Source organism: Canis lupus, chromosome 30, assembly GCF_003254725.2.
Source record: "Canis lupus dingo isolate Sandy chromosome 30, ASM325472v2, whole genome shotgun sequence".
NCBI lineage: Eukaryota > Metazoa > Chordata > Mammalia > Carnivora > Canidae > Canis > Canis lupus.
In genome coordinates, this window is record NC_064272.1 from 15,021,872 (window position 1) to 15,038,944 (window position 17,073).

The following is a 17,073-nucleotide window of genomic DNA, read 5'->3' on the forward strand; positions in this document are numbered from 1 at the left end:
TTCAGGGGAGAAACATATTTCTTTAGAATAATCACACTGGATTTCTATGAAGAAATAAAGGAACTAGACATGTAGCTTCATTGGAGAACAATTTAGAGACCATATGTACATAAATTGGTTTTAGTTTTTTATTTTCTGCCATTGATGCACATTCAAATTTACAGTGCTTTGAACAAGCATCCCAGATGTCTGGCAATTATAAGACCAAGTACTATATCTCTAGAAAAAGCCAAAGCTCTACTTAAACCCGTAAAAATGCTGTAAACTTGTTACATGTTCTAAATACCTTAAGTCAGAATATATACCTAAATTCAATCTGCATTAAGATTTTACCAGAAACTGATGATACTAGGGGAGTTCAAGTGTCAGTGTCCAAGCTGCTACAAGCAGATAACCATGAAAGCCAAGATCCAATGAGGACTTCCCCTTGAAAATGAGAATACAGCCTCAAAGGGTTTCAAGTAAGACTCAACATCCTAGAATTAGCAGGAAATGTTGCCATTTACCTGTATCTATATAGGATCCTAAACAAATTATAGGGTTTTTTTTTCCCAGATTTGGTCAATCATTTTAGTCATTCAATAAATAAATGACTAAATCCCCTCTTTTTGCCATGTACCAGAAGAAATTCACTTTAGGTGATAGCCCAGTACAAATTAGTTCATAAGATCACCAACCAGAAGATAACAATTTGAGCATGCTATGGGAATGAGAGAAATGCTGGGCTAGGGTAATCATTTTCTTTGGGATGCATTAGGTTGGGAAGGATTCTGGAGACCTGCCATTATCTTACCAAGCACAAGTGACAGAAAGAACATCAAGAGCAATTTGCAACTAAGCATCTATATGGCAAGCACGTGATTTTAACTTAGGCTAGGAAAAGCACAGACAGACCAGTTAGAGAGTAAGACTAATTCCTGGACTTTACACCTGAGACAGGTACACAAAGGCAGAGTCACTGCAGGACAAAAGTAATTTTCATTCAGAGAGACAACAGCAATGAGATTTTCCCCTACGTGCATAAACGTCTTGTGGTGTCGAAAGACACGCCACTCAGAAGAGCAACTTCTACTAAAGTACCTAAAACAAAAGCAAAAACAAAACCCTAGTAATAGCTGGAAAAAAAAAAATCAGAGAAAGGTTAAATGATAGCAGTGATAAAGGCACTTTAGAACAGACTAGAAAGCAAAGGACTAAACTATTTCTAGTCTGAGCAGGTCCCACCCATTCCTCTCCTCCCTGTTCATATAAATTCCACACTTCCCTGAAAAACCTTTCCAAGGGTCACTTCTTTTGGATTAGCGATAGCACCTCCTTCCTATCCTGAGTGCCCTCCCATTTTCAGCATGTGGTTGTCCCAAACCTGCTCAAACTTGCTCACACACTGGTCTAGAGCTGCTCCCCTAGCCTTCTCCCTTAGAGCTTGGATTTATATTGGGAATAAAAGCACCCCCAAATCTCACTGAGTTGAAATAAACTGAAAATGATCATTTGTTTTCAAACTGTAAGAGATTCCACAAAGGAACGATGTTAATACTACCCCAAAATGACTTACAGGCTTACTGTAGTTCCTATCAAAATCCTAGAAAGTTATATATATATAGGAAGAGAGAGAGAGGGAGAGGGAGAGAGAGAATTAATCTAAAATGTACATGGAATTGCAAAAGAACTAGAATAGCTAAAATGATTTCGACAAAGAAGAACAAAGTGAGAGGAATTAGTTTACTCAATTTTCAAGACTTTTCATAAAGCTTCAGTAATCAAGACTGAATGGTATCGGAGAAGGGATAGACACATGGATCAACAGAATGAAATGAAGACCCAGACATAGACCTAAACAAATATAATTTTTGATAAAGGTGCAAAAGCAATTCGATGGGGAAGGATAACCTTTTCGAAAACAGATGGTGCTGGACAACTATAAGCACTGAAGGAACCTCGATCTCAACCTCACACCCCATTTAAAAAAAGTATCTCAACATAAATCACAGGTATATATTTAGAATATAAAACTATATAACTTTTTTTTAAAAAAAAACTGGAGAAAATCTTCAGGATCCAGCGCTAGGGAAAGAGCTCTTAGAGTTAATAATATATATTTAGAATATAAAACTATATAACTTTTTTTTAAAAAAAAACTGGAGAAAATCTTCAGGATCCAGCGCTAGGGAAAGAGCTCTTAGAGTTAATACTAAAAGCATGAACCATTAAAGGAAAAATTGAAAAACTGTATTTTCATCAAATTTTAAAATATTTGCTCTATAAAAAACTAAGAACATGAAAGAACAAATTACAGATGGGAGAAAATGTTTGCAAATCATATTTCTGACAAAGGGCAAGTAGTTAGAATATACAAAGAACTCTCAAAATAGCAAATAATCCAATTATAATCTGGGCAAAAGACATAAAGACACATTTCACTGAGGAAGATACACAGGTGGCAAATAAGCACAATCAAAGATGTTCAGCATCATAAATCAGGCCAAAAATGCAAATTAAAATCACAATGAGACATAATTACATACGTATCAGAATAGCTCAAATTAAAAATGTGACAACACCAAAACCTGGTAAGGATGCAGAGAAACTAGATCATTCATATATTGCTAATGAGATTATAAAATGGTACAGCCACTCCAAACACAGCCTGGTAGTTTCTTGAAAAACTAAACATGCAACTATCATACAACCCAGCAATTCCATTACTAAGCATTTATCTCAGAGAAATGAAGACTTATGTTTATATAAAAACATATACATGAGGGGCACTTGGGTGGCTCAGTCAGTTAAGCATCCAACTCTTGGTTTCAGCTCAGGTCATGACCTCAAGTTGGTCAGATCGAGCCCTGTTGTCAGACTCCACATGGAGCCTGCTTAAGAGTCTCTCTCCCTGTCTTCCTCTGCCCCTCCTCCCTGCTCTCTCTCTTAAAAAAAAAAAAAAAAAAAAAAAAAAACAAAAAGTCCAGAAAACCCATTTATCTGACTCTGGCTAGCCAATCTTTTTTTGCTCTGGTGCCCCTATGACCAGTGCCAAGAGGTCCAAGAGGTTAAGAGGAGCCCTGTCTTCCTAGTGTCCAAAGGAATTGCTGGCTGGCAGTTAGGACCTCCTGGAAATGCAATCTCCCCTTCAGGCCACTAAGAGATCATTTCCTATTCCCAGAGTCCCAGGACACTCAAAAGCAGAAAACAACTTGAAAGAACAACCCTCCTTTCATTCTTTTCATTTTCAAATGAAAAAATTAAGGCCTCAGAGGACCCATAACTTTCCCAGGCCTCCTCAATCCCTATCATATAACAAGTATAAAATTTCTCATGGGAATTATTGGTGAAATGATCTAAATTTGCCCCCTTTTGGTGGAACCACAGGTAATCAATGCAAACATTTTGCTGTGCTGAGTTATCCTCCTACTAGCAGGAAAGTTAGCAAAGGGATCTCTCCATATTTATTGTCAACTACACCGTGGCCAGGAAGTTCTAGAGGATAGTATAGCTATTCCTTAGAGCAACATTTCAAAAGACCAGAAATGAATTCTGATTATCACTGCTACCCTTAATTTAAAATACTCTGCCATCTTTAATTTTATAAGATGTTTAGACAACATTAATTCAAGTAGAATTCAAGCCAATGATTTTAAAGTCTCCAAATGCCTCAAAGATCCTGATGATACCAAATTGCCCTCTTCACACACTCTTAGCCACAAGCTACTCAGGTCCAAAGTCCAGGTATCATAGGTAGACCTAAACCTCTTCAGAGAACATCATCCATAAGTCTTGGACGTCAGTCTCTAACCTAAATCTGGTCCACAGGACCACCTGCTACACTCCCATTTGAGGCCAGCTTGAAATCTACTAGGACCAACTTATTAACATCCTATCTTTCCATCTTGTGATTTTTTTTTTTTTTACTAGACAGACAAGTCAGCAGCACCTCACACTATCATACTGAAGACCTTCCCAGCTGGATACCTAGTTTTATCATCCAGCTACATTTTATCCCTGCCAGAGGAATACACTGTTGTTGGCTGGTCCAAGGGCCAATCTAGCAATGGGGTCTGTTCCCAACTTGATATCTAGACTCCGAAGGAGTAGTAGGCTGTGTTTGTTTGGTTTCCACCAGAAGCAGATTCTGAGACAAGAATTTAAGGGCAAGTAGTCTGTTTTAGAAGTAACTTCAGGAAACACTGGTAGGAGAGTGAGGAGGTGAGACAAGAAAGATGGTCAAGATGCTCACTACATGATCAAGCCTATTACCAATGGGGGCAGCTGGGGCTCAAGCCACTAGGGAACTCCAAGAGACAGCTGAGAACACACTTCATAGTTCTGAAAACTGAGAAGCAGGGAAGCTGGGGCACATATCCAACACTCTCTGTCTGTCACTAACAGATGCTTCTAGGGCCACCAACCCTCCAGCACTTCCAGCTTGCCCTGCATTCAGACCTGGCATGGTCCCCGCCAGAGAGGTTTTATAGACCTCTAAGGCAGAGTTACCAGTGTTCACCCATGAATGCCAAGGTATGTTAGCACACACCAAGAGGGTCTATTCTGACCACTTGCCCTATCTTGTTAATCAGCTCATGAGATCCACAGCTAAATACTAGGACTCTTAACAGGTAATGAACCTTGACCACACTGAAATTTCTACCTGCAACAGACAAAAGAGAATGAATTTATTCCATAATACTTTTGCCAAAAACCTTGTCAGACACAGAACACACTCTAAGGAGAACTCATTTTCTCATAGGAAATGGGAAATGGAAAAGGAACCTAAGTTTTTTGCTTTGGTAATGGTCAGGTGTTGAGGGGCTGTTTATATAGGCATAACCTTCAACTTTTTTAATGACCAATAATGACTCACCTTGTCCCCAACCACTGCATTTCCCCTAATTCACTGCTGAGTACCCCACATTTAAAGAATAAACCCCCCTTCCCCAAAAAAGTGTAAAAAACGAATATAACAAGCAAGCAAAGGCTCTGGAGAATGAACTGTGGGCATTTATTTGGCTTCGCAGAATGAAGTGGTAAAATTGTGAAAGGGAAAATAGATTTGTGCTTCATGAAAAATCACAGAACTGCCATAAATGACTTCTCACATTTTCTTCTTGCAAAGGCAGGGGTCTTCAGTTTTTAAAAAGTATTTAATCAGACTCATATTTCAGTACCATAAGGAAAAATGCCTAGTTTTCTTGAGCCGTCTTAAACTGTTTAAAATGTTCATTAAACAGTCATTCCATTGAGCATCTTTTACAGTGTTTACATTGGAGATACAAAGATAAATAAGGCAATACCTACAAAGGAGGTCATAATCCCTATATTACTCATAGTAACTATGTCCCATGGGTATTTCCTTGTAAAGAGTGAAGAAGGAAAATGGGAGGCCAGATTGAAGAAAGCCATTCCAAGTATTTTGGGCAGAACAGAGAAGGCAGATGTTCTAGTGAAAAAAAAAAAAAAATATTGCAGGCAAGAGAAAAGCCAAAAGCAAATTTAGGAGAAAATAGGGCATAACCACATAAAATAATATTATATATAATAACATGTTATACTCACTGGATCTGGAGCCACAGGAAGGAGATATCTGACCAGATGGGCAAGTGCACATATTTGGCCTAGAACAAAATCCATCCCCACAGGAATGCCGGCAAATGGCTGTGAATAAAACCAGAGGTCTGTTAGTACATGGCTTCAGAGCATGGTGCTTTACTGGAACCCAGTCCTCAAATGAGGAAATCTAGACTCTCAGCTTTCTCATTAATTTTGCCATCATGACTTATGTGACCTTAGGTCTCAGGTTTATGCATTTACAAAACAAATGTGTTGGACCAAATAAGTTCTGGATGTAAAATGCAGTAACTCCCTTATTCGTATCAGCGGTCCTCAACCTCCCTCGGCTTATTCCACACAGCACCCAATCTATCAAAAGCCCAGGACATACTATCTAGAGAAAACAAAACAAACAGAAGTCCTGCATTTAAATATAATTAATGCCTAGGAGCATTTTGTTTTTCTATTAACTTTAAGATGTAATAATATAAAAATTGTAGCAGTATTCTTGGGGGCCTATTTTATTATAAATGGTTACTGCCTAATAATTTTTCTAAAAATATTAGCCCCTACTCAGACTAATTCTCTATATCAGATCCTGCCCACTGGGAACATATAATCTATGGAGCAGCTTTTACCCTAGGTTTAAGTTCCATTCTCAATTACATCAACAGTCTGAGAGGAGTCTGAAATCCATGACAAAAGCACTGATTCTACAGTCAATAAGCTGTTCACTCTTTAGAGAAATATAAACACTTTCATGCCACTGAGAGACTTATACAGTATATACCAAATGCTCTGCTGGTGGCTAGAAAAATAAGTTTAAATGGCAAATAATTTATATATATTAGCAGACTAAGATTTGGCCACTACTTTTTATACTCAAAAGCATGATCCCTTCCACAAATGCCTGCTTGCATAACCCTGCAAGAGGCAAATGAGATGTACAAGGCTAAAAATAATACACTTGATAGAAAGTGCACTGAAACGTCAAAAAATCTTAGGATAGAGATTGAAAACTATTAAGAAATAAACCGTCAAAGGATCCTATAAACGTTTACTTAAATACCTGAAGACAATATTTCTCAGAGATACTACAGAGCACCAGGGAAAGGGTTCTGTTGTCAAGTTCATTTAGAAAACAAACACCATTATACGTCTCTCTTAGTGATTCAGTTTTGATCCTTCAATAAAGCATGATGTGCCAAATGAGCAAGATGCTTTTGGTCAAAATCAAGAACTGGGAAAGGGATTAACTTTGTCAGGTCACCAGAAGAACATGGTTGAAATATTCTGTTCTTCTACACAGACCACTCTAGGCCAAGAAAGAAAGGGGAGTAACTGATTCCTTAACGTCTTTTCAGCTCTAAAATTCCCCCATTACACTGACAGAATTTTCTGAAAACTGGAAATTACTTCATAGGTATGATGACAGTAAAAGTTCACACAGGACAGAAACCATAACCAATTTGATTTAGTATCTCCATTAAATAGTACTTTTTCTGGCATGTGGTCTGTCACTCCCGATTTGTGGGATATGATGAGAATCTGGAGGTTCACTGCGGCAGCAGCATCAGTAGAGGAATCTCCAGTACCATCTGAGCTCTTCCCTCAGCTTTCCACTCATCTGCAGCTGATGTTCTATCCACTTCCTTTCCCCTCTATGAGTTAGGTCTGTCTTTGGTCTCGACCACCAAAATTCAATGTACAAGGTTTGGGTAAGCTTGTGGGAGGCCAGCCCAGTTAGAAATTACAATAAGAAAAGCAGTAACATGGTATTCTTTTTTCAAAATCCCATCAAAAGTGATTACACGTCTACACAGCCAAGTGACTTACCCTGGAGCTAAATATCCCTGTGGCTCTATTCCCTGTAAATCAGAAATCTTCTAAAAGAAGCCACTGAACTGAAGTATAACAGTGGTTTGACCAAATTAGTGTATTTCCCAATCTTGATTCAGAGGAAGTAGGAAAATCTTAGAGCTGGAAGACTCTGCTATAAACATGTTAATAGTATACAGTTACAAAGAAACAAGTACTAAGAATCACCATGCAACCAAAACAACAAAAAAACATGAAGAATGACAGATCATCTATTTACTTACGGACAATACATTGATTTCCACCAGGTAAGGTTTTCCATCCAGGGCAACAGTAAGCATTATAACGTGATCCACAGACATTGGGTCTGAAAAAAAAAAAATCCAATCACAAGAATTCCAGACTTAAAAATATATATATGACCAATAAAAGGGGGGAAAAAGTCTCTGAGTTACAAGAACAGGACGAATTTTTGATGGAAAAAAAAAAAAAGGGTAAACTCATACTGGTTTCGTAGTTTGGGACTCTTTAACATAATGATACCAACAAGGATATCCCTTAATATCACCTATGCATACCTCAGAAAAATAAAAACCAGAGATACCAAATGCAGTACATCCTATCACAAGGAACAGATATAAAAATCTATGGGGCTATATGAGTCTAATTTAAACAATAAAATTCCTACCAATCTAGCTGAGAAAGGTCATCATAAAACCTGCATACAAAGTTTGAAATTTCTACTCATTAAAGCTGTGTATATTTTTTTCTATGACCCAACTCACCCCTAAAATGTGACCATATTCTTCCTTTCACCAGAATTACGGGAATACAAACTCTGACATTAGTCAGAAAAAATAAAAGCCAAAAAATGTAAATATTTCCTTAGCCAAAGTTTGGAAACACAATAGTTGATACCGGCAGTTACAGAAAAATAAAGTCAATGTAACTTTGGGTTTCTTGTATACAGATATTTCATCAGGTTTCTTGGTGGAAAGCCTCCATGCAGAGTCCAGAGGATCCATATTTAACAATTTAAGGGAGTAACTGGGTAAGGATCTAGCTAGTTCTATACTAGTTCTTAGACACTGAGGCATAGGATTGAACACACAGTGACCCCAAAGAAACCATTCATTTCACTATGCCACATCCAAGGGCCTAAACATTGATGCTACTTCCTCAAGCTTGAGGGCTGTAGAATAATAAGGTCAAATGTTTTGCAATCAATTTCATAAACAGTAGTTGTTCCAAGGCCTGGTGTTATAAATCCTGAGTCCCATTCACGTAACCCTTTAGAAACAACTGTGTAACTTAAATGCACTTCTGGCTGCGGCGCACTTGTGTGTGCAGACCACGTGTAACAGTACAGAAGCCTCCTGCACCTCCTCTGAACTCACTACTTCAAGCATAAGCAGGACTGGGAATCAAGGTAAAGTCTTTGCCTGGTCCTGCACTCATCTTACAGCCCCAGGGGACCTAGAACACTGCAGGGCAAAATGCATACTTCAGACTGACTGATGTCAAGGTAGAATGAGAAGGAGGAAGAAAGTTAAAAGAATCTGGGAAAGAGCCCTAAATCCATTCCCAATAGCCCTGGATGTCTCCAAAGCTAGCCAGAGAATAATGGGATAGAGCGGTTTACTACATGTCCGAAACGAGGGGCTCTGAGTCTCCACACATGGAGATAATGAAATGTCTCCCTTGGCCACATCATGTGTGTATCAGATGAAATATGGACAAGAATGCAACACAGCATTATCTGCTCACCTAAATTAGCGACTCAACCAAAGGAACTATAAGAGGTTAAGGAAGAGAGAGCTTATCACAAATTCTAAGCCAGTGGCTCTCAATCTTGCGCCCCTCCTGTGACAAACAGTGCCCCAAACTTCAGTTCAGAGTACCCAAAACTTCTGGGGGCAACTCAGAATCTTGGAAAGGGGAGTGAGGCAAGAAGTCAGGATAGGGAGCTAGGGTCGGGGGAACAATTGAACCTTCCAAACTCCACAAAAGTTCCCTATATTGAAAATGATAATCCAAGCCAGAGTCAACCACCCCAAATCTTCCCCACTAACAGCTCATTACAACAACTCCACTGGATCCAGTCCAATCCCAAACCATATCCTGGAATAGCTTCAGAGGACCTCTGAGCCTTTGTAGGTGTCCTGCGGTCAGAGTAACTATGTTTCCAAACAAAAATCAGGACATACTGTCTGACAAGAATGAGTGTATTTATGAAGCAATAACACGTATGACATGGAAAAGGCTAAGAAAAAAGAGGCCAGAATCAATAATTTCAGTCCTACAAAACAAAATATTCAAACTATTTTCCAAGGTGTTTGAAAAATCACAATAATATAAACAATCCTCATCGTTTCTTCAATGTTTACAATCAACCTACAGACAAACCATGGAAGATGTTATGATTTACAATGACTGCAAAACAAAATGTAAATTTTTAAACCTGCACTTGTAAAAGTAATACTATAGCTGTCATAAGTCAGGAAATGAATTGGGAAGAAAGGTTTGGAGAAAAAGTAGTTGATCCACGAAATAGCAGTTTAAGTATATTATAGGTTTTAAAATAACCAATAACTGAAAGTCATACTATTATTACAAAAAAGTGGGAAGGAAAAGAGAGAAAGGTATCGATATCTAAGTGAGCTACATTCCTAGCTTTCATGGCAAGGAGGCAATGGGTACTGTTTAAATCTAGAAATAGAGGTACAGGCACAGTACATGGTGTCATGAAGGTAAGCATAAGAAGAACTGAAACCAGAAATGGCTAAAATTGGTTGCCTCAAAAGATGAGAATCTGGGGAAATGAAGACAATTCTTTTGCATTCTCACCTAATACTCATTCCTAACTGCTCATTTTTTTAATTCATGCTGTCATACTTGATCATCCTCTTTTATTTAAAGAAGTAACTTTACTTTAAAAGTATAAACATCGCTCATAAATAGGGAACTTTCTGCTTCATTGTATGAACTGTTTTGTTCATTTACTGTTCAGTTTCTTTTTTTTTGTTTGTTTCTTTTTTTTTTAAGATCTATTTATTTATTCATGAGAGACACACAGAGAAGAAAGAGAGACAGAGAGACATAGGCAGAGAGAGAAATAGGCTCCTCGCAGGGAGCCAGATGTGGGAATCGATCCCAGATCTCGGGATCATGCCCTGAGCCAAAGGCAGATGCTCAACTGCTGAGCCACCCAGGTGTCCCTACTGTTCCGTTTCATTAGTGATCACATTTGCACTTCATTGCATTACTTAAAATTCTACATAATGTCTAATTGTGATTTATTTTGTTTGAAGGTCCTGATCTTTTTTAAGTGTAATCATTTTATCCTTTGTAGTAATATGTGATTTAATTTCAATTGTTTCAACCAACCTCCTCAAACAATGACTGTTTTATATCATAGTTATTCATTCTTTAACACCCTAAATACTACTAGGTTATATGGCTTAATGCAAGGTAGTAGAAAGACATGAGATTTTTCCTCTGCTAACTTTGGTCTTGAAAACTGCAAACTAACAGCACTCATTCAAACAAACTGGGTAGCGTTTATTCTACTTATACACAGAAAAAAAAACAACTCTAATTCTAGAAATAAATGAATGTCTTATTTAAGCTGGAAAGCACAAAAATATGTAGAGTCTAAGGTGGACATGTTGGATTATTTCCATTATAAAAGATTTTATTCTAAGGTTTCAGCACAAAAAAAAACATTAACAAAGAAGATAAATCTTTAATGAAGTTTTTGTGTGTGTGTAAATGAAAGTGTAGCACTCTTAACTTTCTCTTCCTTTTCACTTCATCAGTCATACCCACCAACCCACCACGAAAAAAAGCTGAGGGTTAAAGCTTAGTACAAGTGGCAGCAGCATTTGGCAAATTAAAAGTAGAGCTTAAAGACAGAAGAACTTTATGCTAAGTGCTAAAGATATATTACTTTATTTCACCCTCATAGCAACCCTTTGAGGTAAGTTCTATTATTATTGTCTTTAACACTAAGAAAACTATGACTTAGGAAGGTTAAACAAACCAGCCAAGGTCCCACAGCTTAGAAATAAAGAAAAGGGATTTGAACTCAGGAAGCCTGACACCAGAGTACACTCTTTCAATCCCTATGCTAAGGCAAAGAGATGCATTTAGGGGCAAGATGGTATTCCACCCAATGGCATTCATGACGGTATGAGTAACAAAAGCCACAGAATGTCCATCAATAAACCAACAACTAAGCATAAATAGTTTTTACCGATACTGTAATAGTTCAGGGGGGAAACAGGAAAATGCATTTAGAGTCCACTTCACCACTGAATATCATACTGTTTTAATTGCTAAGTCTCTATCTGTAACTTCTCTTACCAATTGCTTTGAATACAGCGCTCTACAACAACCCACCTCCAATCTCTGTGGGGAGTAGGTGAGCCTCAGCAGGCTACATATTCGGATCCAGTTCAGTTCAGACACAGCACTCAGAGAGTGTGTGGGCTAGCAAAGCCCCTCTCAGTGGAGCAAACAGCTGGGCTTTACCATGTCTGACCACATCACTGCAGGAACTGGCCTCTGTGCAAGATGTCTATAGTGTGTCCACATTCCTTAGCCAGAATCCACTTCTGCAAGTCTGGCCTCTCTTATAGGCAAGATAGCCTTTCTCCTTCCTATCCCAAATTCAAATTCCCTTTCAGACAAGACTGGGTAATAAAAACAAATTCAGGGGACTCTTATTTCATATACATGTGAAGTGATTAAATCCCTGGGCAAGAAGATAAAGGTTAATGAGGCTGACCCTACTCCATGCATGAGTTGCTTGCTTTTTTCAACTGCAATGGGGGTGTGGGGGATGATGACTTAGTCCTCTAAAGTATTAGTGTGGAGGGGTATCAAAGGCATACACCCTACAATATAAAGGGTACCCAACTGTCCATGTAACATGCCTCAAGGTAATATCCTAATATCCCACTGTTCCACTTTTTAAAAATCATAATTTTCACTGTCAAAAAAATGTGAAAGATCATGAAAGAAACGATAACACATAAATGAGCTATATATATTGTGAACAATACACCCTGGCTCTAATAGTTTTTTTGACAGATTTTTTTTTTTTTTATCAAGGTAAAAAGAAAAAAAATAAATGAAACAGTATGAGTACTATCTGAGGAGGGGATCTGCCACTACTCCAGTAAACTTTGCAAGAGCTCCTCCCCTTACTTGGATGCCTTTATTCTGGCCTTTTTGCTAGAGGGAGATGACACATCTACTAGCAGTGATTTGAATACCACATGTGACTACTCCTCCAGCCCATCTGTCAGTCACAACATTCACAACATCTCAGGTAATGAAACTTCAAGTCCTGGTAATAAAAACGGCTTCCATAGTCTCCTCAAGGTTTAGTGGGGGCTCTTCAGACCTAGCAACCCATTTCTGGATTGTCTGGGTCAACACTGGCTGGGACTCGGACAATTCTGGTCTCCAACTTTGAAAGCATAAGCCAGCCAACCTCTCCAACCTACTTCATGAAGTGTTATCCTCCTGATTTTTTGTAAATCTAAAAGTGTTCTACAGTGAAACATTTCTTAAAAAGTAAAATAATAGGGGGGCCTGGGTGGCTTAGTTGGTTAAGCATCTGACTTCGGCTCAGGTTGTGATCTCAAGGTCCTGGGATCAAGCCCTGCGTCAAGCCCTGAGTCGAGCTCCACGCTCAGTGGGAAGTCTGACTGTCCCTCTCCCCTCACAGCCCCCCTCAAATAAATAAATAAAATCTTTTTTAAAAAAGTAAAATGAAATACTCTAACCATGCAATTATAAATAAACTCTTTCCTGGTTTTGATGATGACTAAGACACAGTATTTGCTCTTGGAAGAAGACAGGCAAATATGCAGAGAGGTAAAACACAAATATCAAGATCAGCCTGGAGACCTAGGAGTCCAGAACAAGGGTGCTCAGCCCCATCATCCAGGTACGCTCAGCAGAAACCTCTCTGAGCTAAGACTTAATGTTTCCCACTTGCTAAGAGGAATCACTAGTTTTATTTCATCCCACTGCTGAGATTCCTCTTAAATTCTCTAATTCCATTAACAAAAAAGCCTTTGTTCTTTATTTTTTCTTAATTTCAAGTTTTTATTTAAGTCCTAGTTAACCTATATAGTAAAATTGGTTTCAGGTATAGAATTCAGTGGTCCATCACTTATATATAACATGTAGTGCTCATCACAAGTGCATTCCTTAGGGCCCATCACCCAGTTAGCCCATCCCTCACCCACCTCTTTCCATTGACCCTCAGGCCAACCCCTTGGTGTTTCACTGCTTGCCTGATACTACATTCTTTTTCTTCCTGGCTTCCTCCATCCTCTCTATTTCATTAGAACAATGTAGCCAACCCTAACCTTTTCGTGTTCATCATGCTTAGCTCTGTTCTCCTACATTCCAGGCATAGACCTTCACCCTCCCTAAGATATGAAACATCTCACTATTAGCTTCGTATCTCTGCCAGGTAGGTCTTATCAGCCTACTCTCATCTTCACCTACACCTTCAACTTCAACCCTCCCACCCCACTCCTTCCCCTCATCATTTCAGCCCTCATTCATGCATTCACCTCTCCTCCATGACATACATGCTAAATCCAAATGCTTCTTCTATCTTTATACATGCTCTTCCATCTTTCCTTTTTAATATATAATTTCATATCCCGCTATAGTGGTAATCCTCCTCCTCAATTAACTCCAACCACCTTTCAACCTACCAACACAATTCTAGACATACCTTTCAAAACCCTACAAATGCTATACTGTAGTTATATATTTTAAATAATTATATGCTAGATTCTCACCCCTGAAACCTGCCCCTACCCTCTCTGTTCCAAAATGAATAGTTCTTCAGGCAGAGAAACTATGTCTGTCATGCCTAAAATATCCTGGAGCCTATGTAGAAGCATACAAGATAAGACTGAACTGAGTGCCTTAGGAAGTACAAAGTACAATTAACAAACATTAATAATATGTCTTTGAATTCCTAAATAGGCCATCTATCAATGTCACCAACATGGAAACTGTCTAATAGTGGGAACAATGTCTTACAAATTAATCTATTTAAAAGAAAAACATTTCATACCTTTGAAAGGTTATTGTTAGGTAAACAATAATATATAATAATTTCATGCCTTGGTTATTTTGCTGATGTGCTAATCATTAATTTATTGTGATCAGTGAAGTTACCAATATCTACTTCAGGGATCAATATATTCCTTCAAAAACTCAGTGTAGACAAAACACTCATAAATGAATATTGAGTCTATTTATTTCTTTAGCTAAAGAAAAACAAAAATCCCAAAGCAACTAAACAAAAAGTTCTCAGCTCACAAATTGGTGCATATTTCATTGTGGCTGATTGTTGCAACTGATCAAAAGATGGTGTCAGCCATAAGTGGCCAATTCCTAAAGGCAACAGTCACAAAGTTCACAGGGTCGTGCACTAAAAGGTCTGCCTGGAGATGCTTCTTGGGGGATCACTTTTCTCACTGCTGAGTGAGGTAACTCACAGCACAGGCACCACACCAAGGGTACTGCAACAACAGTGTCATTTGCTGTGCACCGTAAACTGTGCTTTTGTGGGGATTTTGTGTTGATCAAAAGCAACTGTCCGCAAACTTAAAAGCCAAAGAATTTAGGTGATCATATCAGGGGCACACACACACCACACAAATGGCCTAAAAGAAACTGAAGAAACAGAAGGCTGCAAAGACAGTACCTCAAATCTGGGAGGACATATTAAACTAGAGGCCAATTTAAATCCTTGGAATCTTTTACAGGTGACTGGAACATGTGTGTGTGTGTGTGTGTGTGTGTGTGTGTGTGTGCATGCTTTCCTTTGAGAAAAAAAAAGAAGAATCTAAAGCCACAGGGTACACTGTAACAGGAAACTAGACATTGAACCATGAAGACGAGAAGTATCACTATGTATAGCAGGTCCTAATCCTGCTGAAGTACTGAGTACTTTCTGCTCCTAGTACTCTGGATTGTTTACAACCCTAGAATACAGGCTACTGAACCATCCAAGTGGCCCCCAAGCTTCTAAAGGCAATGACTGGACTAACTTGCTGTCATAGTCTGCACTGAACCTACTGGGAGGGAGCGAGATTTGCATGTGGCCAGCTGGCATCACTGAACTCACAGTTGGTTGTATAAAAGGTCCTCCATCTACACATGGGGAGAGATGTATGCATTTATGAAGTTGGAATTTTACTATTGGACACCACAATGTTGAGAAGGGATAGCCTCAAAACAGAAAAATGAGCCTGTTTCAAATTTGCATCTTGCCAGCATCTGAGAGGGTCTGGCCAATGACACCATGAAAACACAGAGTACTTCTAGAAAACTGCTTTCCAGAACTCTGCAACCCCTTGGCTTTACCTATGAGTTCAAGAATTATGGTGATAGTTTCTCTGAGTGGGCTGCTACTCCATTCAGTCAAGCCAAAGCCATGTTGTACTTTTCCAAAGGATCGATGAAATTATAGAAATGGTTGAAACACAGGCAAGTAAAATCAGGAGGTGATCCAAAATCTGCGTGGTGAAAGGCAGTGCCAGGTGGTGTCTGGGGAATTCACTGCTCCCTTCACTTCCAACTCTTCCCTTGTCTTTACCACCAACAGAAAAAACCATGGTTCTCACCACTTCCCAGAAATTCTCAAACCAAGAGCTCTGTCCAGGGAGATAATAATATCTTCTGAATGTACTGGCAGCCCCACGAAAGACAGGAAAACCAGCCAATGGGGTCAGGCTTAGGGGAAAGAATGGGGTCCTTCAAGGAACTAGTAGTGCACAGCGATTCGATACCCTAGTTCTGAGTACTGGCAGCTCCCAATTGGACAAACAGGTAGAGCTCCAAAATGTCATTTCTCTATTGGTATTTAAAACTCGGAATGGCTCTTCCAATAGAAACAATGTTAATAGGTGGTGGTTTGGTCCCCAGGCTAGTCAAATAGCAGTCTCTATCAGCTAAATAGGCTATTGTAGGCTGGTCTGGGAACCTGACCACAACTTAAAATGTTGTTTCTATGGGAAAACACATTCCACAGCAGGCAACCAGAGGGAAACTTGGCTACTCAAACTCATGGTCCCTGCAGCTACAGTAGGCTGCCCAGTGAGCTGTGAGAACCCAACATCTTAAACTCAGGCCACTCCACTGTCCTGAGAGGGCAGCTGGAAGAGGAGCTTGCCCAGGCCCAGGGCCATCCCCCACCCCTGCATGAGACTGTCAGAGCCAACAGGGCAGATCCAATAAGTCAATAAATCAGGGATTTGGGGACGCCTGGGTGGCTCAGTGGTTGAGCATCTGTCTTTGGCTCAGGGTGTGATCCTGGAGTCCTAGGATCAAGTCCCACATCAGGCTCCCCACAGGCATCCTACTTCTCCCTCTGCCTAGGTCTCTGCCTCTCTGTGTCTCTCATGAATAAATAAATAAAATATATTTTAAAAATCAGTGATTTAAAAACTGAGAGTATACACCTGAAACTAGTATAACATTGTGTATCAACTATACTCAAATTTTTAAAAAAAAGCCAAACTGGGGAGCAATTGGATATTCTAATCCTTAATATACCTGATTTCTTTAAACACCAGAAGGTTTCACCCTGCCAGCAACTATAATATGAGATCAGTATCCTGGACTGGTTCACAGACCAAGAGTTCAGTGAGCCATTTCCAGGAAGACGGG

General features: G+C 39.2%; 1 protein-coding gene across 3 annotated transcripts in view; it reads right to left on the bottom strand.

Annotated features, from left to right (window-relative positions):
- Positions 1 to 17,073, bottom strand: part of FBN1 (fibrillin 1) — a 223,168-nt gene that overhangs the window by 188,185 nt on the left and 17,910 nt on the right. For all 3 annotated transcript variants that reach the window (XM_025472864.2, XM_049104135.1, XM_049104136.1), the window contains exons 2-3: positions 7,644 to 7,726; positions 5,548 to 5,646 (exon numbers count right to left, since the gene is read on the bottom strand). In XM_025472864.2, the coding sequence (XP_025328649.1) occupies positions 5,548 to 5,646; positions 7,644 to 7,726 (182 nt within the window). The remainder of the gene's footprint in view (positions 1 to 5,547; positions 5,647 to 7,643; positions 7,727 to 17,073) is intronic.